The 26,120-nt window shown below is 43.3% G+C and overlaps 1 protein-coding gene across 3 annotated transcripts in view; it reads right to left on the bottom strand.

Moving 5' to 3' along the window:
* The window catches only part of fibcd1b (fibrinogen C domain containing 1b), a 202,346-nt gene that overhangs the window by 111,328 nt on the left and 64,898 nt on the right, over positions 1-26,120 (bottom strand). For all 3 annotated transcript variants that reach the window (XM_056290759.1, XM_056290760.1, XM_056290761.1), the window contains 2 exons: positions 22,341-22,820; positions 4,695-4,854 (listed from right to left, as the gene is read on the bottom strand). In XM_056290759.1, the coding sequence (XP_056146734.1) occupies positions 4,695-4,854; positions 22,341-22,820 (640 nt within the window). The remainder of the gene's footprint in view (positions 1-4,694; positions 4,855-22,340; positions 22,821-26,120) is intronic.

Here is a 26,120-nt window from a genome sequence, read left to right as displayed (position 1 = left end):
TTTCTCACTACAATTGGACGAGTCTACGGACATAAGTGATACGGCCCAATTGTGCATTTTCATTCGCATGGTGTTTCAAGATATGACCGCAAAAGAGGAGCTGTTAACAATACTACCCATGAAGGAACACACGCAGGGAGAGGACATTTTTCAGATCTTCAAAAACTTTGTGGATAAAATCCAGCTCCCAGTGTGTAAACTGGTGTCAATCACCACGGACGGTGCGCCTGCTATGGTGGGCCGCTCGAATGGATTTATTGCCAAGTGCAGGGAGGACGATGCTTTCCCTGACTTCCTTAATTACCATTGCATAATACACCAATAAGCATTATGTGCAAAAATGCTAAACATGAAAGAGATCATGGATGTGGCAACCAAACCGCCTGTTCTACTCAAGCGAGGTCTCTTCAAAGACGGTTGTTTGGTACACATTTGGAAGAGGCCGACTGTAACTACTCTGACCTCTTGCTACACACTGACGTGAGATGGCTTAGTAGAGGGAGATTCTTGCAGAGATTTCGAGAGCTCTGTCCGGAGATTAAGGAGTTTCTCCTTATCACTAAACATGCAGAACACAAGCAACTTAATGACAATCAGTGGCTGCTAGACTTGGCGTTTTTAACTGATTTAACCAACATGTTGAACGAGCTTAATTTAGAGCTGCAAGGAAAAGACAAAAGCGTGGTAAACATGATCAGCTCAGTTAACGCTTTCAAACGGAAAATGCAACTTCTGTCCTCAAAGTTGCAGCGCCGTGATTTGGGAAACTTCCGAAACCTTGCAGCAGAGCTGGAGAAGCAAGGGAGGGCGTGTGCGCAACTTGACAGTGCACGCTACACAGAAAATGTCCGGTCAGACTTTGACAAACGGTTTCAAGACTTTGCTTTGCTTGAGCCAATCGCTACATTTATGTGCTACCCATTTGGGGAAGATACAGAGGTGGATTCCTTCGCCTCAAAAATGGCAACACTGTTTCACCTGAACTCATCTGCAGTGGAGGATGAGATGCTGACAGTACAGGCTGACATTCAGCTTAAGTCCAGGGCGCATTGAGAGTTTTGGAACTTACTTACAGAGGACAAGTACCCAAACATGAGGAAATGCGCAACCTCCTTGACGGCATTATTCGGCTCTACTTATTTGTGTGAGTCAGCCTTTTCTCACATGAAGATTATCAAGTCCAAATACCGTTCCACCATGACAGCTGATCATTTGGAGGCCTGCTTGAGGCTGGCTACCAGCAGCTACTGTCCGAACTATGCAACCCTGTCTGACTCCCTCCAGTGCAGGTCATCCTCAGAGTAGAGAGGTAGAGATCACAAATCTATTTACCACAGCTATAAAGGTTCATGCAGTGATGCAATTTCAACATAGTGTAGTAGCAAATGCTTGGTATGATTATTGCCTGTGTAAGGTTCAATATAAATGCAAATCCATTGCAATGCTGTATATGTAACACAACATGTATATAAATACACACACTGCATATAAATGTTCATATATATGTAAAACATGTATTGATTATTTTTATTATTATTTTTAATATGAGTAGATCATTTTGACCTGGTCATTTTAAAAGTAGCTCACGAGTCAAAAAATTGTGGGCACCCCTGATGTGGATGAATAAGCATAGGTTGTCAGATTATGTTGTAGTTACTGGCTTTATTTACTTGATTATTTTAGAAAATAGTTACGATAAACGTTTTTTCCTAATATTTTCAACTATTTGTCCTGAAAGTCGATTTGCTGTTCATAGTAGCTTACATTGTGATTCACATAAATTAAACATTCACCAGAATACAGGAAATTACATGTCTGAAACTCAAATTTTCCTGAGAATAAAAAAAACAAAAACAAATCAACCGCTATAAAATAAGCTCACTCTACTTATACTTCTGGACGTTAGTTAAAATTTGCCTTGGTTGTGTTTTGGCACATCTAAATATATTCTGTATTCTCAATTCTTGCCACTATGATTCTAGTCATTCACATTTTGGACGAACCATTTAATTTAGTTTTACATCGGTTTATTTGGGCATGTAATATAAGACTCTGATATAGCATATATAATTATTAGATAACCATATTATGTGATGTTAATGTTAACATTATCCGATTTTTGTTTCACAGATTTTGCATCCCCTTCCCTTTTCTCCCCAGTTGTACTTGGCCAATTACACCATTTCCCGGTCGTTGCTCCACCCCCTTTGCTGATCCGGGGAGGGCTGCAGACTACCACATGCTTCCTCCAATACATGTGGAGTCGCCAGCCACGTCTTTTCCCCTGACAGTGAGGAGCTTCACCAGGGGGGACATAGCGTGTGGGAGGATCACGCTATTCCCACCAGGCACCCCGACCGACCAGAGGAGGCGCTAGTGCAGCGACCAGGACCCATACCCACATATGGCTTCCCACCCGCAGACACAGCCCATTGTGTCTGTAGGGATGCCCGATGTATCCTCAATTCTTGACACCATGATTCTAGTCATTCATAATTTTGGACGAACCATTTAATTTAGTTTTACATGAGTTTATTTTGGGCATGTAAGATAAGACTGGTATAGCACATAAAATTATTAGATAACCATACTGTGTGATGTTAATATAACATATTCCAATTTGTGTTTCACAGATTTTGTAGTCCTCTGCAATGTTGTTATAGTGTTGCTGCTGTTTGAGTTCAGCATCCATGCTCTAATGCCATATATTTGTAAGAGCTTTTTCATACACACTTAACATGTTCTTGTCAAAATGTTCTGGTGCTCTGTTGTATTTTTGTTGTTGTTGTTTTTTTTAGTCTTTTGTTGCTGGCTGCTTAACCTGCTGCATTTGCTTACCAACCATACAGGGTGCCATGGTGTATGTCCAAACATACAATCATTTCACCATCTTATTTTTTATGTATTTTATGCTTATCTTTTATTTAAGGTTTTTTTTATTTTTAATTTCCTCTGCTACTGCAACAAACCAATTCCTCCTGGAGATCATTAAAATTGCATAAATTTTTTTTTTTTAAAAACTCAAAACAAAACAGATTTTTTTTTCAAGCACCCAGTGAAACTGCATGCTCTGACAGGCAAAGGCAAAACCAAATCAAATTTTGCCATTCCCCTACCGACACGGGGATCGCCAGTTCGAAACCCCGTGTTACCTCCGGCTTGGTCAGGCATCCCTACAGACACAATTGGCCGTGTCTGCGGGTGGGAAGCCGGATGTGCGCCTCCTCTGGTCGGTCAGGGCGCCTGTTGACAGAGGAGGGGGAACTGGGGGGGAACAGCGTGATCCTCCCACACGCCACGTCCCCCTGGCAAAACTCCTCACTGTCAGGTGAAAAGCAGTGGCTGGCGACCCCACATGTATCAGAGGAGGCATGTGGTAGTCTGCAGCCCTCCCCGGATCAGCAGAGGGGATGGAGCAGCGACCGGGACAGCTCGGAAGAGTAGGGTAATTGGCAAGATGCAAGTGGGGAGAACAAACGGGGGGGGGGTGATGTGCCACTCAAATCAAGTCAGGGGTGGAGCCAAATTATACTCCAACGATCTTGAATAGCTGTATGCAGTGCATTAACTTTTACAATGGATAAATCTGAATCAGCAACCCTGCACCTGCAGCCAGAGTTGAAAGGGCCTTCAAATATCCTCTGAAATCTAATATTCTCTTATGGGTTTCATAGAAATTTCTTGAAGGTGGAGAGGAAAATGTTATGCTAACAGTAGGGAGAAGAACCGTGAGAACGTGTGCACAAAGGCACATCGGGACAAACAAGCAGTCAAGAAAAAAAAAAATCTATTGTGCAAGCCGCTGCCCTATTCCTCATACACACATGTGCACCAATGTAATATTTATGAGTGAAATGTGTCGACACTGGGTATGCTTGTGTGCATGCACATGTGGTTTAGTGCTTTTTGTGCATGGATGTATTCATGTATCAGTGTGCGTGAAATATGCAGTGAAATCGGCAAGCTGTGTCTCCTTCACAGATTTGCCAACACCCTCTGCCTCTCGAGTGACATTAGCATTGGAGTGTATTATTGTATGCAGTACATGACTGGCCTTGGCTCTGTATTCCATGGCTGTCTATGCAGAGTACAATCTACCATGAGATTTCCTTCAAGTATACTCTGGTAGGATTAAAGCTGTCTTGGGGGACAATGCCTCAGCCCCCCACCACCCCACCACCCCTCTCTCTATCTTGCAACCTATGTCTGTGTGTTAGTATCTCTCTCTCTCTTCTCTCCCGCTCTCCCTCGCTCACTCTCTCTCTCTCTCTCTGAATCTTTTAGCAGCACGTTCTGTTAGAAACTGAGGTCATTTCTCATTGCAAGTAAGAAATTTTACACTTTTGGCAAGGACAAAAATAAGATGAATGCGATGCAGTATCGCAAACCAGCGTGACGTGAGCGTAACAGCTTATGTCAGGGTGGAAGAGCGAGTAGAAAGATAGGTAGTTGGGTCAAATCACACAGCACAAGAGCGAAGTTGGCCAAGAAGGGGAAAATCAATAGACAGAGCGGAGACCAGTGGCAGAAGGGGAACGACGCGGCGTTGCTCGTCGGTGATGTATCTGAGAATGGTTTAATGAATGGATAGAGAGAAAAAGTCAGAAAGACAGGTGGACAAAGACAGAAAGACGGGTCTGGCCAGACTGGCACACCAAGCGAAGTTGTAGATGTTCATCGATCATTTTTCTTACCATTGGAGCAGCCTTTGAAGCGGGCCCCTCTGACCGGGGCTCTCTGCAAGTCAGCCTTGACGCGGGCCTTCAGTCCCACGTTCTCCTTCTGCATGGCGTTTAGGGCATCACTCACTGAATTCACCACTTTCACCATGTTGATTTGGCTGTCTGAAAGCAGCTGCAATGCAGGCACACAAGGAAACACACAAAGACATGACAGACGCGCACATACACACACACACACATAGACACACACACAGATAAAATGTCTAGTTATTGATAATGCAATTATAGAAACTAAATGTGCATTCAGAAAAAGTCTAGCCTGTATAAAGGCCCTGTTCATGTAATTTCTCTTGTTTTTTTTTTGTTTTTTTTTATTCCCCCCCCCCTTTCCTCCCCAACTGAAACTGTCCAATTACACCACTCTTCCGAGCCGTCCCGGTCGCTGCTCCACCCCCTCTGCCGATCCGGGGAGGGCTGCAGACTACCACATGCCTCCTCCGATACATGTGGAGTCGCCAGCCGCTTCTTTTCACCTGGCAGTGAGGAGTTTCACCAGGTGGATGCAGTACGTGGGAGGATCACGTTACTTCCTCCCCAGTTCCCCCTCCACCCCGAACAGGCGCCCGACCGACCAGAGGAGGCGCTAGTGCAGCGACCGGGACACATACTTACATCCGGCTTCCCACCCGCAGACACGGCCAATTTTGTCTGTAGGGACGCTTGACCAAGCTGGAGGTAACACGGGGATTCGAACCGGTGATCCCCATGTTGGTAGGCAATGGAATAGACCCCTACACTACCCGGACACCCCCCCCCCGCCCCCCTTGAAGAGAAGCACAAACACTATCATAAAATATTAAGTGGACAGAAGGAAAAAATACACTTTCTGTTTTAAATGTTAAATGATAAATAGTTATTGTGTATGTTGTGTTGCCCAGGGTTCAATTATGGGTCTCTAATTGATTTTCAGTGTGCTGTAGATGACACAAAACCAGCGTGCAAACAAGGGAACGGGAGGGGGGGGGGGGCTCAGCTCCTCTTTATCAGACATGAGCTTCCCTGAAAACCTGATTTGTGAAATTTTTTTGAGGGTCTAAAATATTGACAATATGCTATTTCTGCCATGCTTTTCTATTTTTCTGTATCTTCATCATGGATCATGTGTAAAATTAGGCTATTACTGATGTATGATTCATGAATGAGGGTGATTGATCACTAATTCACTTTAATAAAGACACCGGCAAGCGCCACCATCGAAGCGTCGTGGTGCAATAACTCACTTCAACTAAAAGATGAAAAAAAAAAAAAAAAAAAAAAAACTTCCTTAGTCCCGCTCAGTAGGCACGCCGAATCGCTGTTATTCATTCCTCTGTTTTGTAGTCAGCGTACAGGTATGTCAAAAAGAAAACAAGGGAGCTCACTTGCAAATTTTGGATTTACAAAAAAAAGTGTGAGCCAACTGACTCTTAAGAGCAACCAGAGCCAGAGGCCTCTTCCTTCGCGAGGTAATTAAGGGCTATTCCCAATTACCTGTATTATTCACCGTGAGCACTGTGTTGTATGTGATGGGTGATGATGAGGACTGGATCCCTTGTCGGCTGTCTGGCCCATTTCTGTTGGTATTAGAATACTCATGCATGTGTGTGTTGTTATAGGCTGGTTTGCTGACACGGGACCCTCGCAGTTGATGTCTTAATTGTACCAAGAAATGATTGCGCTCATCTCTATGTGATGGGTAACTTTAACCGTTTGTTGATGAGGACTCGGTCCATCTAGGCAGACTGGGGTAATCTGTTTTTCATTTAGTGCTGATAATTTTTTTTCCTTTTTTTTGTGTGTTTTGCTACTTGACCTATCCGTGTCTTCTTTGTGCCAATAAACTGTAGACTATAGCACAACACTCTGCAGAGTATACTGTGCCCTGCTTCAGTTGGCGATCTTGTTTCTGCCCGTGACGTTTGGTTTTTATACTCGTCTGGAGGGTTCCTCCCCCCCGCCCTTTTTCTCCCCAATTGTAACCGGCCAATTACCCCACTCTTCTGAGCCATCCTGGTCATTGCTCCGCCCCCCTCTTCCGAGCCGGGGAGGGCCGCAGACTACCACACGCCTCCTCCGATACAAGTGGAGTGGCGAGCCGCTTCTTTACACCTGACAGTGAGGAGTTTCGCCAGGGGGACGTAGCGCGTGGGAGGATCACGCTATTACCCCCAGTTCCTCCTCCCCTCCGAACAGGCAACCCGACCGACCAGATGAGGCGCTAGTGCAGCAACCAGGACACATACCCACATCCAGCTTCCTAACCGCAGACACGGCCAATTGGGTCTGTATGGACGCCCTGAGGTAACATCCCCATGTGGAGGTTCAGCCCAGTATCACGCCAAAGCGTGGAATACACCCGCCAGTCCAACATGTCAGTGTCACGGTTTGCCTCGCTCAGGCGTGAGAAGTACACACGTGTATGAAGGTGCAGTGCCAGCAGGGGGCGATGATTAACTCAATGCCAGCAACTCCCCAAGGAGAAAAAGAAGCACACAGCATTTTCCAAAATCCTTCCCCTAACCCTAACCCTAACCCTAACCTGCCTTCACCTCTTAATCATCGCCCCCTGCTGGCACTGCACCTTCATACACGCATGTAACTTTTCACACCTGAGCGAGGCAAACCGTGACACTGACACGTTGGACCAGCGGGTGTATTACACGCTTTGGCGTGATACCGGGTTGGGAGGTTTGGTGTGGTCATTAACTGATAACTGTATATCAGATGTGTTGACATAAAGCTAGTAGGCTTACATTCTTGCAGCTATGAATGTTTCTTTGCAACAAGAGTCACAGTCAGTCCTCTCTTTGAGGCACCTGCAAGTGCCCCCCCCCCAGTAAAAAAAAGGAGCTCCCCCAAAATCCATTTTATCATTCACACATGTCACACAACTACATATTTCAGTCACACTTAGTCCAATCAATTATCTCACTTCATATCTATATATGTATGTGTCGCGAATTCAGGGGGCAGCCAGGAATCCACCGCAGCCAGGAAACAAACCCGGGTAGCCCAGACCACAGGTGACCGTGCTAAGCAGTCAACTAAAGGGACCAACCCGTAAGCCAAGGGCTAGCAAGTCTACACAGGGGGTCGTTACACTACCCCCCTCCTCCAGGGCTTCAGCATACCAGCTCTATCACGCCTCTGGGCGCACGCGCCTGACGGTCTCACCATCCCCCTTCTGACACCAATGTAGTGAATTCAGGGGGCAGCCGGGAATCCGCCGCAGCCGCGAACCGAACCCGGGTAGCACGGACCACGGTCGACCGCGCGAACCAGTCAACTCAAGGGTCCCACCCGTTAGCCAAGGGCTAGCAAGTCTACACATCCATTGTTGTTACATAGAGACAACGATTTTCTCAAACTGAATCAAATAAAAAAAAACAAGGTTTGGTTACTGGCACAACGAGGGTAGGATGGAAACTTAATTCAAAATCATCTACTACTTCTTCACAAGGTGTATAATATCAGGAAGGAAATGTGGTTGTCATGTAAACTTTGAGCGACACAATTGCGTGAAACTGCATTTTACCACCTGAAAAATATTGCAAAGCTCCTTTCCCTGCAGCAGCCAAAAACCTCATTCATCCATCCTCATTATGAGTAGACTGGATCATATCACTGCTTTAGTTCCTACCCACACTAGAGTCAAACTAGACTAGGCCCCCTTTTACTTTCTTTGTATATCTTACACGTTGCATATGTATATTTTCTTCACCTTTCTTATTTTATGTATATTCTTTTCTATGTGTTTTCACACAAAATGTTCTCTATAGAGCAACTGCACACACTTCGATGTGCAAAATGTATAATTAACGTTTCATTGATTCATTAATTAACGACCAGCGGCAATACCTGCCACTATAACTGAAATCTAATTTGGTATCACTCACAAACACTTATACAGTACAAGCAGCTCCTACAACACAGCCATTATGCTCCAGAAAAGATGAACAGTACGACCATCTTTTCTGCTGTACACTATGTAGTAATAAATACTTTGTCGTATGAAACGTCATTTTGTCTTCGTTGCAATTTGTTAAAATGAAATTAAGATGAATTAAAATGACAATAAGATATTTTTCAACCTTTTTTTGCCCCCTTTTTCTCCCCAATTGTATCCGGCCAATTACCCCACTCTCCCGAGCTCTTCCGGTCGCTGCTCCACCCCCTCTGCCGATCCGGGGAGGGCTGCAGACTTCCACATGCCTCCTCCGATACATGTGGAGTCGCCAGCCGCTACTTTTCACCTGACAGTGAGGAGTTTCACCAGGACAGGGAGGATCACGCTATTCTCCCCAGTTCCCCCTCCCCTCCGAACAGGCTCCCCGACCGACCAGAGGAGGCGCTAGTGCAGCGACCAGGACACATATCCACATCCAGTGTCTCACCCGCAGACATGGCCAATAGGGACGTCTGACCAAGTCGGCGGTAACAAGAGGATTCAAACAGGTGATCCCAGTGTTGGTAGGCAACGGAATAGACCACCACGCCACCCGAACATCCTGTTTTACAGCTTTAAAAAAAAAAAAGTGTGTCAGAAAAGGTGACAGGCAGTTTGCCCCCCCCTTTTTTAAAGCTCACTCTTTGCATCTGCATTGCCTGTCAAGTATGAAAGGCAGTGGTTTGGGGGGTAAAGTGAATAGCCTAAACATGGACTTCAAGGCCCCGCGGTAAGGCACCCTGGTGATACTTTAAGAAGTAGAAAGATCAAGGCGGGAAGGCTGATGATTAATGGTTTCCAGCAGAAAGAGCGCAGCGAGTAAGGAACTCGTGCTCAGTGCTTTACCTGCCGCCCCCTAGTGTTTCTCACTGCTGCATGCCACAGATCTGTTATTCCTTGGTATTACCCCAGTTGATCATGAGCCGAGTGTTAGCCCACATATACAAAGGGCACCTATACACATAGGGCCTTGTGTTAGCCCACACACACACACACACATATACATCTATATCTATATATATACACACACACACACACACACACACACACACACACACACACACACCTGTGCAGACAAAGGGCACATATCCACTTATAATCTCTTTCACACACAAACACACAAACACACACATCTGCAGGCATGCACGCGCATGCACACGCACGCGCACATACAGCAGAGACCTGTACTGCACAAATATACAGATAAGGGGTCCAGGGTTTTCTCTGCAGCCTCTGCAGCTATATTCAGGTGCGTAAACTGCATTAGACAGAAGCCCCAGCGGCTTTTCACTGGCCTCAATAAGAACACAACACACCTCTGAGACCACCGCAATCACATTACATGGTCAGTGGGACCATACAACCTCCCAAACCCCACCTCTACACAACCCACTGCCACCATCAGCCCTCCCAACACAACTAACAAATCCATTCACATGCACACAAGCACACACAACTGCACACATACTCCAATACACCGAACTGGGGAATGACCCATTTTACACAGGAGCTGGGGGAGTATGCTCCACGGAAATTTGGGTGGATGTGCCATTGTGCATGGAGAGAGAGAGAGAGAGAGAGAGAATGTGTGTGTGTGTGTGTGTGTGTGTGTGTGAGTAACAGCTGGAGAGCGAGTGACCAAGAGAGATAAAGAATAGGCACTCATTGCTTCTCATGGCACATGTGCCTCATGCTAGAGTATGTCTTTTGTGTAGGGAAAGTGAAAACCAGTGCCTGAACAGTGCACGTGCATAAATGGCAGTGGTTAAGACTCACAAGAAAGTGTGTAACCTGTATTTCACTGGGTAAATCTGTTTGTGTATTTCTCTCTCTCTCTCTTGCTCTCCCTCCTTATCTCTCTCTCTCTCCTTTGTGTGTGTGTACGTGTGTTTGTGTGTGGGTCTGTGTGTGTGTGTTTGTGTGTGTGTGTGTGTGTGTTTAAAGGGTCACATTGTTTTTGGCATGTTTATCCCATTACAAACAGGGTAGCTCCTGACCAGTAATGAAGTAATATAACGCGATACTAATAGAATTCCAGTAATACCATTACAGTTACTATGTCAAGTAACACCCGGAATTAAGTGTTAATTTTTTTTTAAAGAATACATCCACACTGACTGCCTGCCAGTGTGCCGCAAGAAAAAATGTCCCCTGAAGATGGCTGAGATGGCTACAGCGGGGAGCTCTGCTCCAATGTTATGCATTGTTACGTTATCGTTGCGTGATAATTAAGCCAAACGCATATTTTGTTGTGGTAAATCTGTTTGGTGGTGTGTTCCAGTGCCGATATTTAAAGCCGGGATTAGACTACATGATATTTTTGTCTTTCACGATGGTCACCCTGTCAGATTAGGCAATCATAGTGCCATAAATTCTTGCCACGTCTTAGCCGGGAGACTGGCAACACAACATGTATGGCCCTGACCAATCATTGTATGCTGCCTTTCAAGATCTTGCGCGAGTTCATAGGTCATTGGCAAAGATGGGCAGTATTTCAATTACACGTATTTAAAATATGTATTTAATTACTTTTGGGTATTTTGTAAATTGTATTTTGGTGGACAGGGGAAAAAAACCCCAGCATGTATTTGTAACAAAATACTTTAAGAGCTTGTATTTGTGTATTTGAAATACTTAAAATACATTATTTAATATGTAATTTTATTCTCAAATAAGACACATTTTCATCCCATGGTTCAAACTGTAGGAAAAAAAAACTGTACAACAATTAACCTAATCAGTCTTTAGCTAAATGCAAGTGAATCACGTGACATGTCCTGGCGGGTCCAGCAACGCACTCATTGTGGACTATCGTATTTCACTTGTGTTCCTTGTGACCAGTAGCTTGAGGAAAGACGCTTCGGTGTTCGGTGCAAATTTCCCCCAAGATAAAAGTATGTAATCAAAATATGATCAGATATTGCATGCTATTCCTGAATAACTTTAAAATACAACAGAAGAAAAGAGTAATTGGCAAACACATGCTCTAGAACTAGCAAATATATTTATTAGCTAGTAACGTTAGCATACCAGCTAAGGTCATAGACACACTCAGGTAGCATGGAACAGTGGCATATCGTGGTTAGCCATCATATGGGGAGCGTCGTTAGTGAGATTAATTAGTAGCAACTTCTGTAACTCAGGACAACATTCATTTCTAGCATAGTTACATTTAGGCGTTTTATAGCGGCCATTCTTAATGGCCTTAATGGCCACTTCTGTCAGTGAAACAGCTTGTGCAGTCCTCTTGAGGATAAGGATAACATTTTGCACTGTTTGCAATGCCAGGGTATGGTCAGGATAATATCCACGTAAAAAAAAAAAGACCTCATACAAACAAACTACACTCTGAACGGGGTCCAGTGACACAAAATACAATTGACTCTTTTGTCACATCCTTTGTCACTAAGGGACTAAGGGCATGTACCCCTTGGCCACTGTTGAGCATAAAGAATTCATAGACTTGCTACAGGGACTTTGCCAAGGTGGTAAAGTTATGTCTGGGAATCGATTAAGATTTTAATAATAAAACAGCAAATTTGAAGGAGAGACTTGAATGCATACATGTTTGCACCACTGCAGATATCTGATCAACTAAAAAAACAAGTTATATGGGAATCATTGTACATTGAATACAGACACCCTAGGATGTGAATCAGCTGCTCTTGCTTGCAGACATTTTCCCAGTCCACAAACCTACAATCACATTGCAGAGCTACTGGAGGAAATCCCTTCAGAATATAGACTCTCAACTGACAATAGTGTGACTACTGTAACTGACAATGCATCAAACTCCTCAACAGCATTTCAGTATCACAGTTGTTTCAGAGCAACAGGATGAGACAGATGAGGAGAAATGAGATCTTTCATTTGTAATGATAGATCAAGAGAGAGGTGTCAGAGTGTGCTATCATTCTACCACCTCATGTCAGGTGTTTCACTCACACTGAGTTTGGTTTCAATCACTGATGCCAAAAGGACAATTAAAGAAAATTCAACTCTCTCCAGCCTGAATCATTCATCCATGGCAGTGTTCAGCCTTATGGAATGCTTCTGGCAGACCATAATGCGGAAATACTCAATGACTCGACCATCCAGCAAATGAAGAAACCCTGTGTTTGTCAGCGGAATTGTCTTTATGTTTGAGTCAGCTGACATTTCTTCAGGAGGAGCTTCCTGAGAACATGCCTGCCTTGCAACTCCCACCATTCAAAGAGGTAGAGCTTGATTTCCTTTAGGAATACTGCAGAGTACTCAAGCCCCTTGCCATTGAAAATGACCACCTTCAAGATCAGACCTCATGCTACTATGGTGAGCTCATACCTACACTCTTTGCTGCTCAGGCTAAAGTACATGATCTGCAAGCGTCAAACCTGTGGTTCTGCTCACATATCTTGCAAGCCACCATAGCTGGCTTTGAGAAAAGGTTCAGTATCTCCTTACAGCTGAAGACCGATGTCAATGAAACCCTCCTGGCTACAGCAACCCACCCGTTTTTCAAGATAAGGTGGTTGCCTCCCAAACTAGCTGCAGAGAAGAAGAGGATCCATCACCTGTTTCTGCACTCAGCTGAAGAGCTTGGTCTTGTGTCAGAAAGTGTGACTGCCTCATCAAACACCATTGACAAGAATGAAAACTATTTATTCATCTTTTTTGACCAGGGTAGAAGTAAACTACGTTCACTTCAGTGTCTTAAGGTTAAACTGCAATTTCATGAATTAATCATCAAAAATCAATATTCATCAGTTAAAAAATAAATGAGTAGCTGGTTAACAACCTTGTTCCCCCATTTTCCTCTACTGTTTCCAATCTTAACAACCGGAACTGAGAGCCAGTTGGGCAGAGAGAGTTGCCCAGTCACAGCAAAGCACAGTTGGAGACCCTGCACTTTCTGGAGGACCCCAGAAAGGACCTTTCCTTGCTAGATTCATATCAACTGATAAAGCTACTCTTTGTGAGATTCAGCACCACTTTTCCATCATCGACACCAGTTGAGCATCTCTTCTCCTTTGCAGGCATGGTTTACCACCCTCACAGAAAGTGATTAACAGCTGAACTGACGGTTTTTGGTGGCGCTGGGGGGAAGGGAGGTTCTCTTTCTCTTCTACTATTTTGCACTGTATCATACACAGCTGTAATTGTACTGTTATGTCTTTTGCACTCGTTCAGTTGGTTGCTTGTAAAGTTGGAGCTCTCAGAAATTTACTTAGTCCGCCACACTAATATTTATCGCTCTTGAAAAAGGCATCTGTCAGTCCACTTACTGTCATCCAAAAGGGATAACGGCTGTCTCAGGAAGAAGAGGATGTCACCTGAGAGTTTAGGAGAGCTTTCAAATCGTTCCTTGAAGTTATTTGCCAGGTTCATCACAAGATCTTCCATCATTGGATCCTCCCGCATTTTGTCTTTCTTGCAATGCTCCTGCAGACAAAGAAAGTGCAACTTTCTCCCATGAGTGTTTTGCTCCAAAAGGTTCAGCTTTGACCTGAAAGCTTCAACCAACTCGTACATGTCTGCAACAGTGTTGTTCTTGCCTTGTAATCACAGAGTAAGGTGATTTAGATGAGACATATGCCATTACCTTATTGTCACTTAAAAACCTTTGATATTCTTGGGCTTTTTGGTTCGCAGTCCAGATAAAAATGGCACAAGCTCATCACGCAGATCACACACCCACTCCAATATACGGCCTTTGCTCAGCCAGCGAACATCATTATGCAGCAAAATATCCTTGTGCTCTGCATACATTTCCTCCAGCAATGCTCTGTAAAGGCAATGTTGAAGACTAGAAATCTCATCTCATCATCAGCCACTTCTCTGGGGTCGAATCGCAGTTGCAGCAAGCTAAGAGATTTGGGTCTACCACGGGGTCTCCTCCCAGTTAGACGTGCCTGGAAAACCTCCAAAGGAAGGCGCACAGGGGGCATCCTATTCAGATGCCCGAACCACCTCAACTGACTCCTTTCGACGCAAGGAGCAATGGTTCTACTCCGAGCTCCCTCCGGATGTCTGAGCTCTTCACCTTATCTCTAAGGCTGAGTCCAGTCACCCTATGGAGAAAGCTCATTTCAGCCGCTTGAATCCGTGACCTCACCCTTCTGGTCACTATCCAAAGCTCATGACCATAGGTGAGGGTTGGAACAAAGATTGACTGGTAAATTGAGAGCTTTGCCTTCCAGCTCAGCTCCCTCTTCACCACAATGGTCCGGTACAACGTCCACATTACTGCTGATGCTGCACCAATCTGCTGGCCAATCTCCCGCACCAGCCTACCCTCAATCGTGAACAAGACTCCGAGATACTTGAACTCCTTCACTTGAGGTAACAACTCATTCCCAACCTGGAGGAAGCAATCCACCATTTTCCGGTAGACAGCCATGGCCTCACACTTGGAGGTGCTGACTCTCATCCTGGCCAGTTCACGCTCAGCTGCAAACCGCCCCAGTGTGCGCTGGAGGTCGCATTCTGATGAAGCCAACAAAACCACATCATCTTCGAAGAGCAGAGATGCAGTTCTGAGGTTCCCAAAACAGACATACTCCTCACCTTGGCTGCACCTTGAGATCCTGTCCATGAATATCACAAACAGAACTGGAGACAAGGGACAACCTTGATGGAGTCCGACACCCACCAAAAATGTGTTTGACTTTGTGCCAAGAACGTGGGCACAGCTGTCACTTTGGATAAACAAGGACCGGATGTCTTGTAGCAACTGCCCTGGTACCCCATACTCCCGCAGTACCCCACACAGAGTGCCCCGGGGCACATAGTCGTAAGCCTTCTCCAAGTCCACAAAACACATGTAGACTGGCTGGTCAAACTCCTATGCCTTCCTCAGCACTTCCGCAAGGGTAAAGAGTTAGTCCGCTGCTCCATGGCCAGGATGGAATCCACATTGTTCCTCCTAGATCCAAGGTTTGACAATTGGTCGGAGCCTCCTTTCCAGCACCCCACATTAGACTTTCTCAGGGAGGCTGAACAATGTGATGCCTGGCTAACTGGAACACACCCTTCTAGTCTGCACCGGAGGGTGGAGACTAGAAATCTCATTAACAACATTTACCAGTCTCATAGTAGTATTCATCGTTCCACTACAGTGCACTATTCCAAGTCACTGTCCTAAAACATGCTCTCGCATTCTCGATGCTGGCTCTGTATAAATTCTGTGATGCTTTTATATGTATCATCCTTTAATCCCCTTATATCCACCTCAATCCAGATGCACTGTTAAATTCATTCAATGATCAGTTCCTATCCATCCTTGACCAAATTCCACTGTTTAAAATTAGGAAACAAAAAACAAAAACCTCCTCTGGCTGAACGATCACACTCATGCCCTTAGAAGACTGTAGAAAATCAGAACAATGATGGAAGTTCAACAAGTCTGAATTAGCACATAACACTACTAAAAAACAAATGTTAATTTACTTGAAGGCAGTTAAGGATGCGAGATGAGTGTACTCCTCTGAACTAATATCAAGAAATAACCACAATCCTAAAGTTCTATTTAGGGTAATTGATTCTGTTATTAATGGCCCTTCCCCTTCTCTATTTTAAACTGATGTTGAGTTGTCCGAAAAAAGAATAAAAATCTAACTCCTTGTATAAATAAGGTGAAGAATCAGGTCCCAGATTCACCCTGGCACTTCATTCCATTCCACATGCCAATTCCATCTGTTTTATTTAGTTCCAACCAATTACAATTTCAGTGTGAGAGTACAGTCTCCAATATGAACTCGTCCTCCTGCATCTTCGACATATTTCCCACTAAGCTACTCAAGGAGATATTTTCAACTATCAACCCTGTTATTCTGCAAATTCTTAATAATTATCTGGCCTCTGGTTCTTTTCCAGACAGTTTTAAGCATGCCATTGTTCAACCATTGCTGAAGCAATTTAATTTAAATCCCCTGTCCTTAAGTAACTACAAATCAATCTTCAAATTGTCTTTTTTTATCTAAGGTTCTGGAGAGTAATTGCATTTCAGTTGATTTATTTTATAAACACGAACAGTGTTTTTAACAGTTTCCAGTCTGGTTTTAGAGCACTTCATAGTACCCAGACAGCTCCAGTCAATGTCACTAAAGACTTACTGGTGACTGCAGACAGAGGTTACTGCTCAATTTTAGTTATTTTAGACTCAAGTGCTGCTGTCTTTGGCACAATCATTCACAACATCCTCTTACATTGCTGAGAGACTTGGGTTGGCCTCAAGGGCTTTTGCTTTTAGTTTATTATGTTCTTACCTCACCAACCCAACTTCTTTTTTTTCTGTTGTTCTGTGTAACTGTACTTCCTAGAGTTGTGATATCCCTTAAGGTTCAGTTCTTAGCCCCTTCTGTTTTCTATATCAGGCATGAAAACGGGTCAGGGGTGAAAAAGGTGAGAAGGATATGACCCTCTAGGGGGGTCCGGGGGCATGCTCCCCCGGAAGGAAATTTTGAACATTTTATATTTAAATGAATCAATCTGGTGCACTTTGAGAGAAAAATCAAGCATAATTACAAGACAGTATGTATACGTTCACATTATGCTATATAAGAAACGAGACTGACAACTTCTCTCATGAAATGCGCAAGAGCGCAGCTTTAATATAGGGTAATAGTGACAAAACAAGATAGGAATACTAACAACATGTGTATGGGTGTAGTTTATATCTTTTTGGCAGAGAATGCACCGTGCGAATCCTTGTTTATTGATCTACCGGAAGACATCTGACAGATGGAATGAGAGCTCTTGTTCTTTCACTCTTATTTTCCCTTCTAGTTTAAGCGACGACCAATTCCAGCTGCATTTGATGCCTGCATCCACTTGTTTTACAAGAGAGCATCTTTCTCTTCTAACACACTCATTCTGGAAAAACAATGTTAACTTTAGTAGGGTTGACTTCTAGCTTAATTGATAAGTGGTGGTTGTTCACACTTGGATCTGACGTTACATGTTATACAGATATCTGTCTACTTGAAATCAGATGTGTAAAGGAGTCTTTCACAAGTTCAGATAAGTAACTTAGACTATAGGCCTAACGTTACCCTAACCCACAGACTAAAATTGAAAATTGTTTTACACACAATGTTAGGCCTACATACATAGTTGGATTTCAGATTAAAAGGTATCTGGTATTTACAGTCACAATATAGTAGGTTAATAAGTAACATTACGTCCCTTCCACTGACTAACATTACTCAACATAATTCTGTGAATGTAAACTTACATGATGTATTTCGCTACACTCGCCTGCGCTTTAGCGTGATCCTGGAACAGCCAGGCACTAGAGAGCCCCCAGGCTTGCGCCACTCATAGATCGACGGTTACAGTCCAGTTCTTTGATATAAGCCTGTCCTGTGACACATACACATAGGACAGTGAAATTATGATATTGTTAAAGTTTGCTAACGTAACGTTAGCTAATTTGTTGACTCAGTTTCTACAATGTGAGTTAGCTAACTTAGAACACAAAAGCTAGCTAACATTAGCTAGCTAGCGTTAATATTACCTCAGCCTCCCAACGCACCAGTTCCTTAGTCCACACGTCCTGAAATGGGTTTTAGAGATTTTGAGAATTAGCCAACAGTTAACGTTCATCGTGTTTCTTTTTGTGGGATAACGTTAGCTGTACAACCTAGTCTGCTGCGTATACATTGTAAGCTAAGGTTAGCTAACGTTACCCTACTAACTAGCTAGCTAACAATTTTCCACAAGACGCAAATCTCTCCACCTGTCTGTGTGGAATATAGCTAACGTATGCGTCGATGACACGTGGATTCTTTATTAAATCTCTAGCTAGTGATAGATTACCTACCTGAAATCATGTAGGCCTAGGCTATGTCAACAGAGCTCCTGAGTAACGTTATACATCAGAAAATACTGAAATGATTGAAACGCTCACCAAATTCAGTCAGGCAGGCATCAGTAAGCTAACGTTAGTCCAAAGAGTCGTCTTCCCTCAGCCCCATGGAATGCTCAGCCCCGCGCGCTGCTCCATCAATCGCTTTGGTCAGCACAAGCACTCGCTGCACGAGCACTTCACGAGCCAATCGGGTAGCGGTACCTTCCCAGAGAAGACTGGTGACGCGAGGCCCCTCGCGCTCGTAGGGGGAATATTTTTGTCAGTGAAAAAGGCGAATTCGAATTCGATAGCCCAGCTCACCATGGCTCCGCGCTCTCATGTATAACTCCATGTCCGGTCCATACCCCCCCCCCCCAAATATTTTTTCATCGGATCTACACGATTCACGTAGGTCACCTATTTTGGATTCAAAACGGCGAATTTCGCCGAAAGGTGAGTGATCTTCATGCCTGTATATACATGCTGCCCCTTGGCCAGGTCATTCAAAATCACATTGTTTTACCATTTTTATGCTGATGACACTCAGCATAAAATACAGAAAATATATACTACATGCCACTAAAACCCACAGATCCTAGCACCCTAACCAATCTCACAACCTGCCTGTCTGACATTAAATCCTGGATGTCCAAAAAATTTCATAAATTTAATGATAAATCTGAGATCATTCTCTTCCCTCCCCCAACTTCCCTCAACCCTTTTCGTATTAATGTTGGTGGTCTGTCAGGTAGTATTAAACAGGCTGCTAGGAATCTTGGGGTAATATTCAATGCTAACCTCAGTTTTGAGTTTTGATAATCAAATCAAACATGTTGTTCAGTCGTGCTTTCTCCAGCTCAAGCTAATGAATTGCCGATCTGCAAAAAGTTGTATGTGCTTTTATCTATTCTTGGCTTGACTATTGCAACACACTTTACTCGGGTATCAGCAAGGGCTTCCTCCACCATCTGAAGTTGGTACAAAACACTGCCTCTCAATTCATAACTGGGACAAAGACGCATGACCATATCACTCTTGTGTTTGCCTCCCTACACTGGCTCCCTGTTATATTTTGTATTGATTTCAAAATTTCATTGCTCACTTTTAAGGCCTTAAATGGTCTTGCTCCTACATACATTTGTGATTTATTGACCTGGTATCCACCCTCTCAACCATTAAGATCCGCAAACAGAGCCCTGCTGGTTATTCCCAGGTCTCAGTTTGTCACAAAGGGTGATCGGGCTTTTGTTTTTAGAGCCCCCACACAATCGAACTCTCTTCCTATTGAACTAAGACAAACCAAGTCTCTAGCTTCTTTTAAATTTCGTCTTAAAACTTTTCTTTTTGTGAGAGCTTTTGTAAATGTTTGATATTTGTTCATATTTATTCATACTGTTTATAGTTTTACCCTTACTTATTTGGTTTATTCTTATTCTTGACTTGACTGGTTTCATTTCTTTGTAAAGCACTTTGTAAAATTGTTTTGGAAAAGTGCAATGCAAACAAACTTACTTCATTATTCACCATTCACCCAGTGCTCTGTCAACCCAGAGCACTGGGTTAACAGTAGCAAGCCTGCTTGCCAAACCCTGTGCTGTCCCACCATTGATGGAGCTTCATCTGTGACAACGGACACAATTTTGCTCACGTCCAAGCCATTCTTCCCAAAGAACTGTGTTAATTCATTAAGATGATTTCCCCAGTTGTGTGCCCAGGCAGAGCAAGCAAACAAAGTAGCTGGCCCTGAAAGCTCTTGCCATCAACAAATCTTGCTAACACAGATAGCTGTTCCATATCGGTTTGGTCACAGGGCACGTTTATGGCTAGTGATATGGCTTCTGCTTTCTTCAAATTGGTGAGTACATTGAAAAAAACGCTCCTCCACTAAAAGTTCTACTCTTCGTTTTAGCCGATAATGGCACCTGCTTCAATAGCTCCACAACCTTTTTCTTAGCTTTAGCAAGGCTCCATGAAACATGCAATGATACAGCTGTTGCATTGTCTTGTGCAAGTGTTGATTTACAGATAGAAGAAATAGAGTGCTTGTATGTTTTTGTATTTGCTATTTTTTTTGTTTGCGGTGATCTGATTTTGTAGGTTCGTTGGCATTAAAACTGGCAACATGCATGGTTAGGTGCCACTAGAGATTATCTGCTTTAAAGACAGCTATGATCTGCATGCATATCAAGCATGTCAGTTTGGTATTGGCGTGATCTGTCAAAATAAAACAAAAGCAATCAGTCCAGTCAGATCTGAATTGATGGTTTTGCCATGTTCTTGGTTTAGGACAGTTATTGATTATCTGTAACTTAGCTGGTGAGTGGCTCTGTTTAGTCAAGGACTGTAGAGAGCGTGGAGTCCGTCTTACATCTACGCGTGCTCTATGGCATAGGTCAAGTGCACGGTGTGGGGTGAGGTCAAAATAAAGTAGAGCAGCACACAATTTATTTCACCTGTTGGGCAGGTATGTTAATGCCAATGGGTCAGCGCAGGCCAGACATTTGGCTCTCATGGGCCGGACCTGGTCCCCGGGCTGCTTATTGGGATTCAGGAGCATAGGATCAGCATATTAGTGTGCAGGCAAACACAAATTGATTTTGTGTGTGTGTGTGTGTGTGTGTGTGTGTGTGTGTGTGTGTGTGTGTGTGTGTGTGTGTGTGTGTGTGTGTGTGTGTGTGTGTGTGTATCTCAAGAAGTTAGAGATTTATTTTTTTCTCAAGTTGTCAACAACAACAACAAGAAATAAGTACCTTTTAGTTAAGGCACACCAAATATTCCTTCTTTTTTTTAAGTATGCTGATATTATGCATCTGGGAATTTTAGCTATTTCCCAGCATGGCTAAATGGTATTTTACTGTGAGTCAAACAGAGTTTTGGTCTTGCTGGTTATCAGATATCCACACAGAGATGCACATTTATGTGTCAAGCCAACATTTCCCTAAATTTTGAAGCCAACAGGCATTTCAACCTGCAGGGCGCAACAAGAGGGGTGCCAAAACAGACATTACTCCATAGGCTACATTATAATATAAGGCTGTGAAATTTCATTTACAATGCTTGTGTTCCTTCAGCATCTAAAATAAAAAAAAAATCATGGATTTGTCATAAAAAGCAAGCAGTTCCACATTGCCAAAAAAATACCCTAAATTGTTAAAAAAAAAAAAATATTACATTAATGACAATACCTTGCACAAATAAACAGGGTTAAGAGTGAATTCATGATAATAAAAGTTTCCAAAATCTGTATGTAGATCTGCTTTATCTAACATTAATGTATGAGCATAGTTGCATCCATTTGTCTACATGCCTCTGAAAAAGTTCACATCATTGACCAGCAGCTTGTAATCAGTGCTAAAAGTGGCGCTGGTTGCTTGACAGTGACAGTACATCACTTTCTAATGAAGGCTAAGTCTGCAAGTGATTTGTAGTAGCGTTAGCATTAGCAACTTAAGTATTTCATCAAATTAACCATCTGTTGCTCACATACGTTGTGCGTAACATTTATAAAACATAATCTGAGTCTTTATCTATCAAATGTGTACTTACAACACAAAAATACAAGCTACTGCTGATTTTATTGCTTGAGGAGCTAGCATTACCGCCACTGGGGACTCAGAGATCAGGAATCTGTTATTAAGGCTGGATTAATGTTGTTTCTTGTCCCATTTTTACCATTGTGGTAGAAAATTTTACTCAAAATACTACCAATGTTTCCATGACATGACTAACCACCATGTTGGACTAAGCCGAGAAATACGCTTCAATCCACACCTATAGAAACCAGTTGGGTCGCTGATTGTAGGTTATAACATGGTTTTACATAGTGCCTGTGTTTGTGTCTCACCTGTATGAGGCGCCCCTGCTCAGTCTGCAGAGTATTAAGGTCTTGTCCTAGGCTGCCTTGTCCCCTGCGGAGAGACTCGTAGTCCATTTTCAGCTGCCCAGCATGGGCTGACAGTTTAGCCACCTCCTCTGCCAGGCTGACCAGCAGAGCCCGGTCCTGGCCCTTCACTGATTTCAGATCTGAGTCATGGTCCGTTAATGAATGTAGCAGCGATGTCTGCACACCCTCTAGGCGCAGAAAGTTGCTGTTATAGTCAGGACAGTTAGGATCGATGAAGATGTTGATGCGCGAGCCATCACCTCTCTCCACGGTGACCAGTGCATTTGCCTCATCCTGATTGGTTGAAATGTGCGGCGGGCCATCGGACATGGGAGGGGCCTGGTAGTGGTTCATGAAGAGGATGGTGCCAGTTACAGTGACGGCCAGCAGGACAGCCACAAAAAGCAGAATGGTGCAGAGCAGGTAGCTGCAGCTCATCCTCTACAAGTAGGACATATAGAGCAAGGGAAGGAGGATGGTAGCAAGCAGCAGGGTAGAGGAGGTGAAATTGTTGGCAGGAAGCCATGTGAGGAAATGAAGTAAAGAATGAATGAAGGAAAGGGAAAAAAAGGGGAAAGAAAAAAAATAATTGTTACAATACACAAAAGTTATTCAGGAGAACAAATAAAGACCTGGGTTAATCCTAACTGGATTAAAATGTATTGCAAAGTTCATTCTGATTCTGAAATTACCTTAGATATTTTTACCCTCTAAGATGCTTTAAATTTCTATGATATAAACATTCCCATCCGTCATGATATAGTGCAGAATGATTTAAAAACAGAATAAAGATTCCTTCCACTGTCAGTCCTCTGTCTTTGCCCAAAAGTAAGCAAAACGACACAATTTCTGTGTCGTTTTGCAACATGCACTATGTCTTCTGAGCTGGAGTAGCGAGGGTGAGATCTAAAATGAGCCTGACAAATTTATAGGGAAGACATAATACAGGGTGCCGGCTCCCCTCTTCCTGCTTCAGAAAGAAAAAAAGAAAGAAACCAGGGAACTCTGGAAAAAAGGAAAAAGAAACAGGAAGCGATAAAAAAAGAAAAAGAAATGGAAGATAGGCAAAACAAGGGGGAGTATAATATAAATAAATGAACCCAGAGTCCTGTCAGGGGAAAAGGTAGCAATTGAAGGGCGTCATCTTTGTGTCAACTGTGTGTGCTATAAAAAGGTCTACCTTTACAACCCAGTGGCATTCTGCCACTCAGGACAGCAGAAGGATCCGTGGATAGAGGAAAACAATATGGCCTACCTATGCATGATTAACGATGCCTGGCTCCCCCGCACCCTCCACCAAATGAATCAGACACTGCGACTATTTTCTGCTGGATGACGTGCTCTCTGCAAGAATAAGTGAGCTGAGGTGTGTGTGTGTGTGTGTGTGTGTGTGTGTGTGTGTGTGTGTGTGTGCATGCGTGTGTGTGTGCATACATGTGCACAAACATGCATGTGCACACAAGCACACGTGACTGTACACACATGTGAACTTTGACATAATTGCAATTTCCTGCTTTCAGAATTTAGCACATTTGTTTGCGTGTGTATTTGCATGGGTGATCTGTTACTATGTGTAAATGTGTTGCGCGAGCAAGTTAATTAATATGTAAATTGGCTTTACAAGTACTACAGTGAGCCACACTAATCGACAGCTAATGGTCTGCTTCATGGTAGTGTTTTATGGCTGCGTTAATCTCTGAGAAATCAATTGTGTCTTGCAGGGAGCACTCTGATCCGCCGTGTTTACCCATACTCCTTCAGCAGACGGAAAAAGGTCAGAAGTAGTAAGTTATGTAGGTATGGACTATTATCTGCATTTAAAGCCAAACACCGACCATGCAACACAATTGCTACGTTAATCCTTTGACTTTAATTAGTTCTTAATGGAGTCAAAGAACCGAATGTCTAATCTTTTAAACAAACCAGAAGACAAAACCTTGAATTCATTTCCATTGATCAGGAAATTAATACAGTAGTGGGCTAAAATGCCCGTTTGAAATTCTGCGTCTGCAAACATTTAATTTAATGGTTGTTATCAACAGTAACGACTTAGAGAACTAATCCTTTTTCCTGTTAAATTCATAAAATTCACATGTACATATTTATAATAATTATAATATATAATATAGATATATAATATATAATGATATATAATAATATATAGTAATATAAAATATAATATAATAATAAATAATATAACAGATAAAGAATATATTTATATTATAGGTCATTATTATTATTATTATTATAGGTTAGAGGTCGCCCAGGAGCAGCTGGATGTGGTAGTATAATATATTTCTCTTATATTTTTTCCCTCATATATATATATAATATTTGAAATGTGTGTGTGTGTGTGTGTGTGTGTGTGTGTGTGTGTGTGTGTGTGTGTGTGCGTGCGCGTACGGTCGTCTGTGCTTGTGTGCTCTCCCATACAGATACACAGATTCCAAGTCAACTCAGCTGAGAGGAACAGAGCCTAGAGGCAGATAGCGGTGACAGTGGCTCCATGCATGCCAGCGGTGAAATGTGTCCAGAACACAAGGGCCACAGTGAAGCTGGCTGCCAAGGAAATAACACTGGGGGCTAGAGCAACAATCACACTGCCCCCCCCCCAACCCATCCCACCCCGTCCAGATAGAGCACAATCTGGCACTGCCACTAATACTGACACACACACACAGACACACACACACACACACACACACACACACACACACACAATTGACATCAGTTTCTCATACACTAGCTACCAAAACACTAAAACTTTGAATTTACATACAAACCCATAAAACGGTAAACACAAAACACACACATACACACACACACACACATGCTGAAACGCACACGTACATATATGCACATGCACAGAGATGGACTTACACAAAAACGCATGTGCGCTCACGTAGCCTCACACACACACACAAACATCCACAAGAAACACAACACACTCACACAGAAATACGCACAACTTACGTCTAACACATACCTGCCAAATATGTGATACAGGCGCGCAAATGTGCGCGCACTCACAGTAAAAAAATGTGAACACTGCTTTAGTGGTTTCATCCCTTGTCTATCTGTTTTATTCACATGGATACGTTATAGAAAACAGCTCCAGTGAAGTGCTGTCACACAACCATTTTTTTGTCTCCTTGCTTAGCATGTAGACTCCTACTGTATTTTTTTTTTTTGCGGCTTAACAAGCAGCCCTTCTGTACAGTTTGAGTGCAAGTGTAAGTATCTGTGCGAGTGTGCACATGCTTAGTGTGTGTCTGTGTGTGCACATGTGCATGTGCACTGTACTTTAAGTGTCCATAATGGCTTCCCCCTGCAGAGCAGCAGCATGGCGACATTAAAACAGTTTCATTGAGCTCTGTTGCCAGCGGGGCAATATGTCAGTGAAAGCCGTCTCCCGCCACGGCGCTAAATATTCATCGCTAGGATCCTGATCGCTGACTTAACACGGGAAGGATTTATGACGGCCCAGTTCTACTGACAGAGAGACACATGGAGCTAACATACAACTAACTCGTGGAGGCAGGAAGACGGGGCGAATGGATTGGCTGAGGGATGAGGCACATTTAGCGCCACGGTGAAGAGAGACGGTTCAGTGGCTGCCTTATTTAATTTTTAGATGGCGAATAAACCACAACAACCTTTGCAAACATGATCTCTCTCTCTCTCTCTCTCTCTCTCTCTCTCTCTCTCTCTCTCTCTCTCTCTCTCTCTCTCTCTCTCTCT

Source organism: Lampris incognitus, chromosome 12, assembly GCF_029633865.1.
Source record: "Lampris incognitus isolate fLamInc1 chromosome 12, fLamInc1.hap2, whole genome shotgun sequence".
NCBI lineage: Eukaryota > Metazoa > Chordata > Actinopteri > Lampriformes > Lampridae > Lampris > Lampris incognitus.
This window is presented reverse-complemented; position numbering and strand designations above follow the sequence as displayed.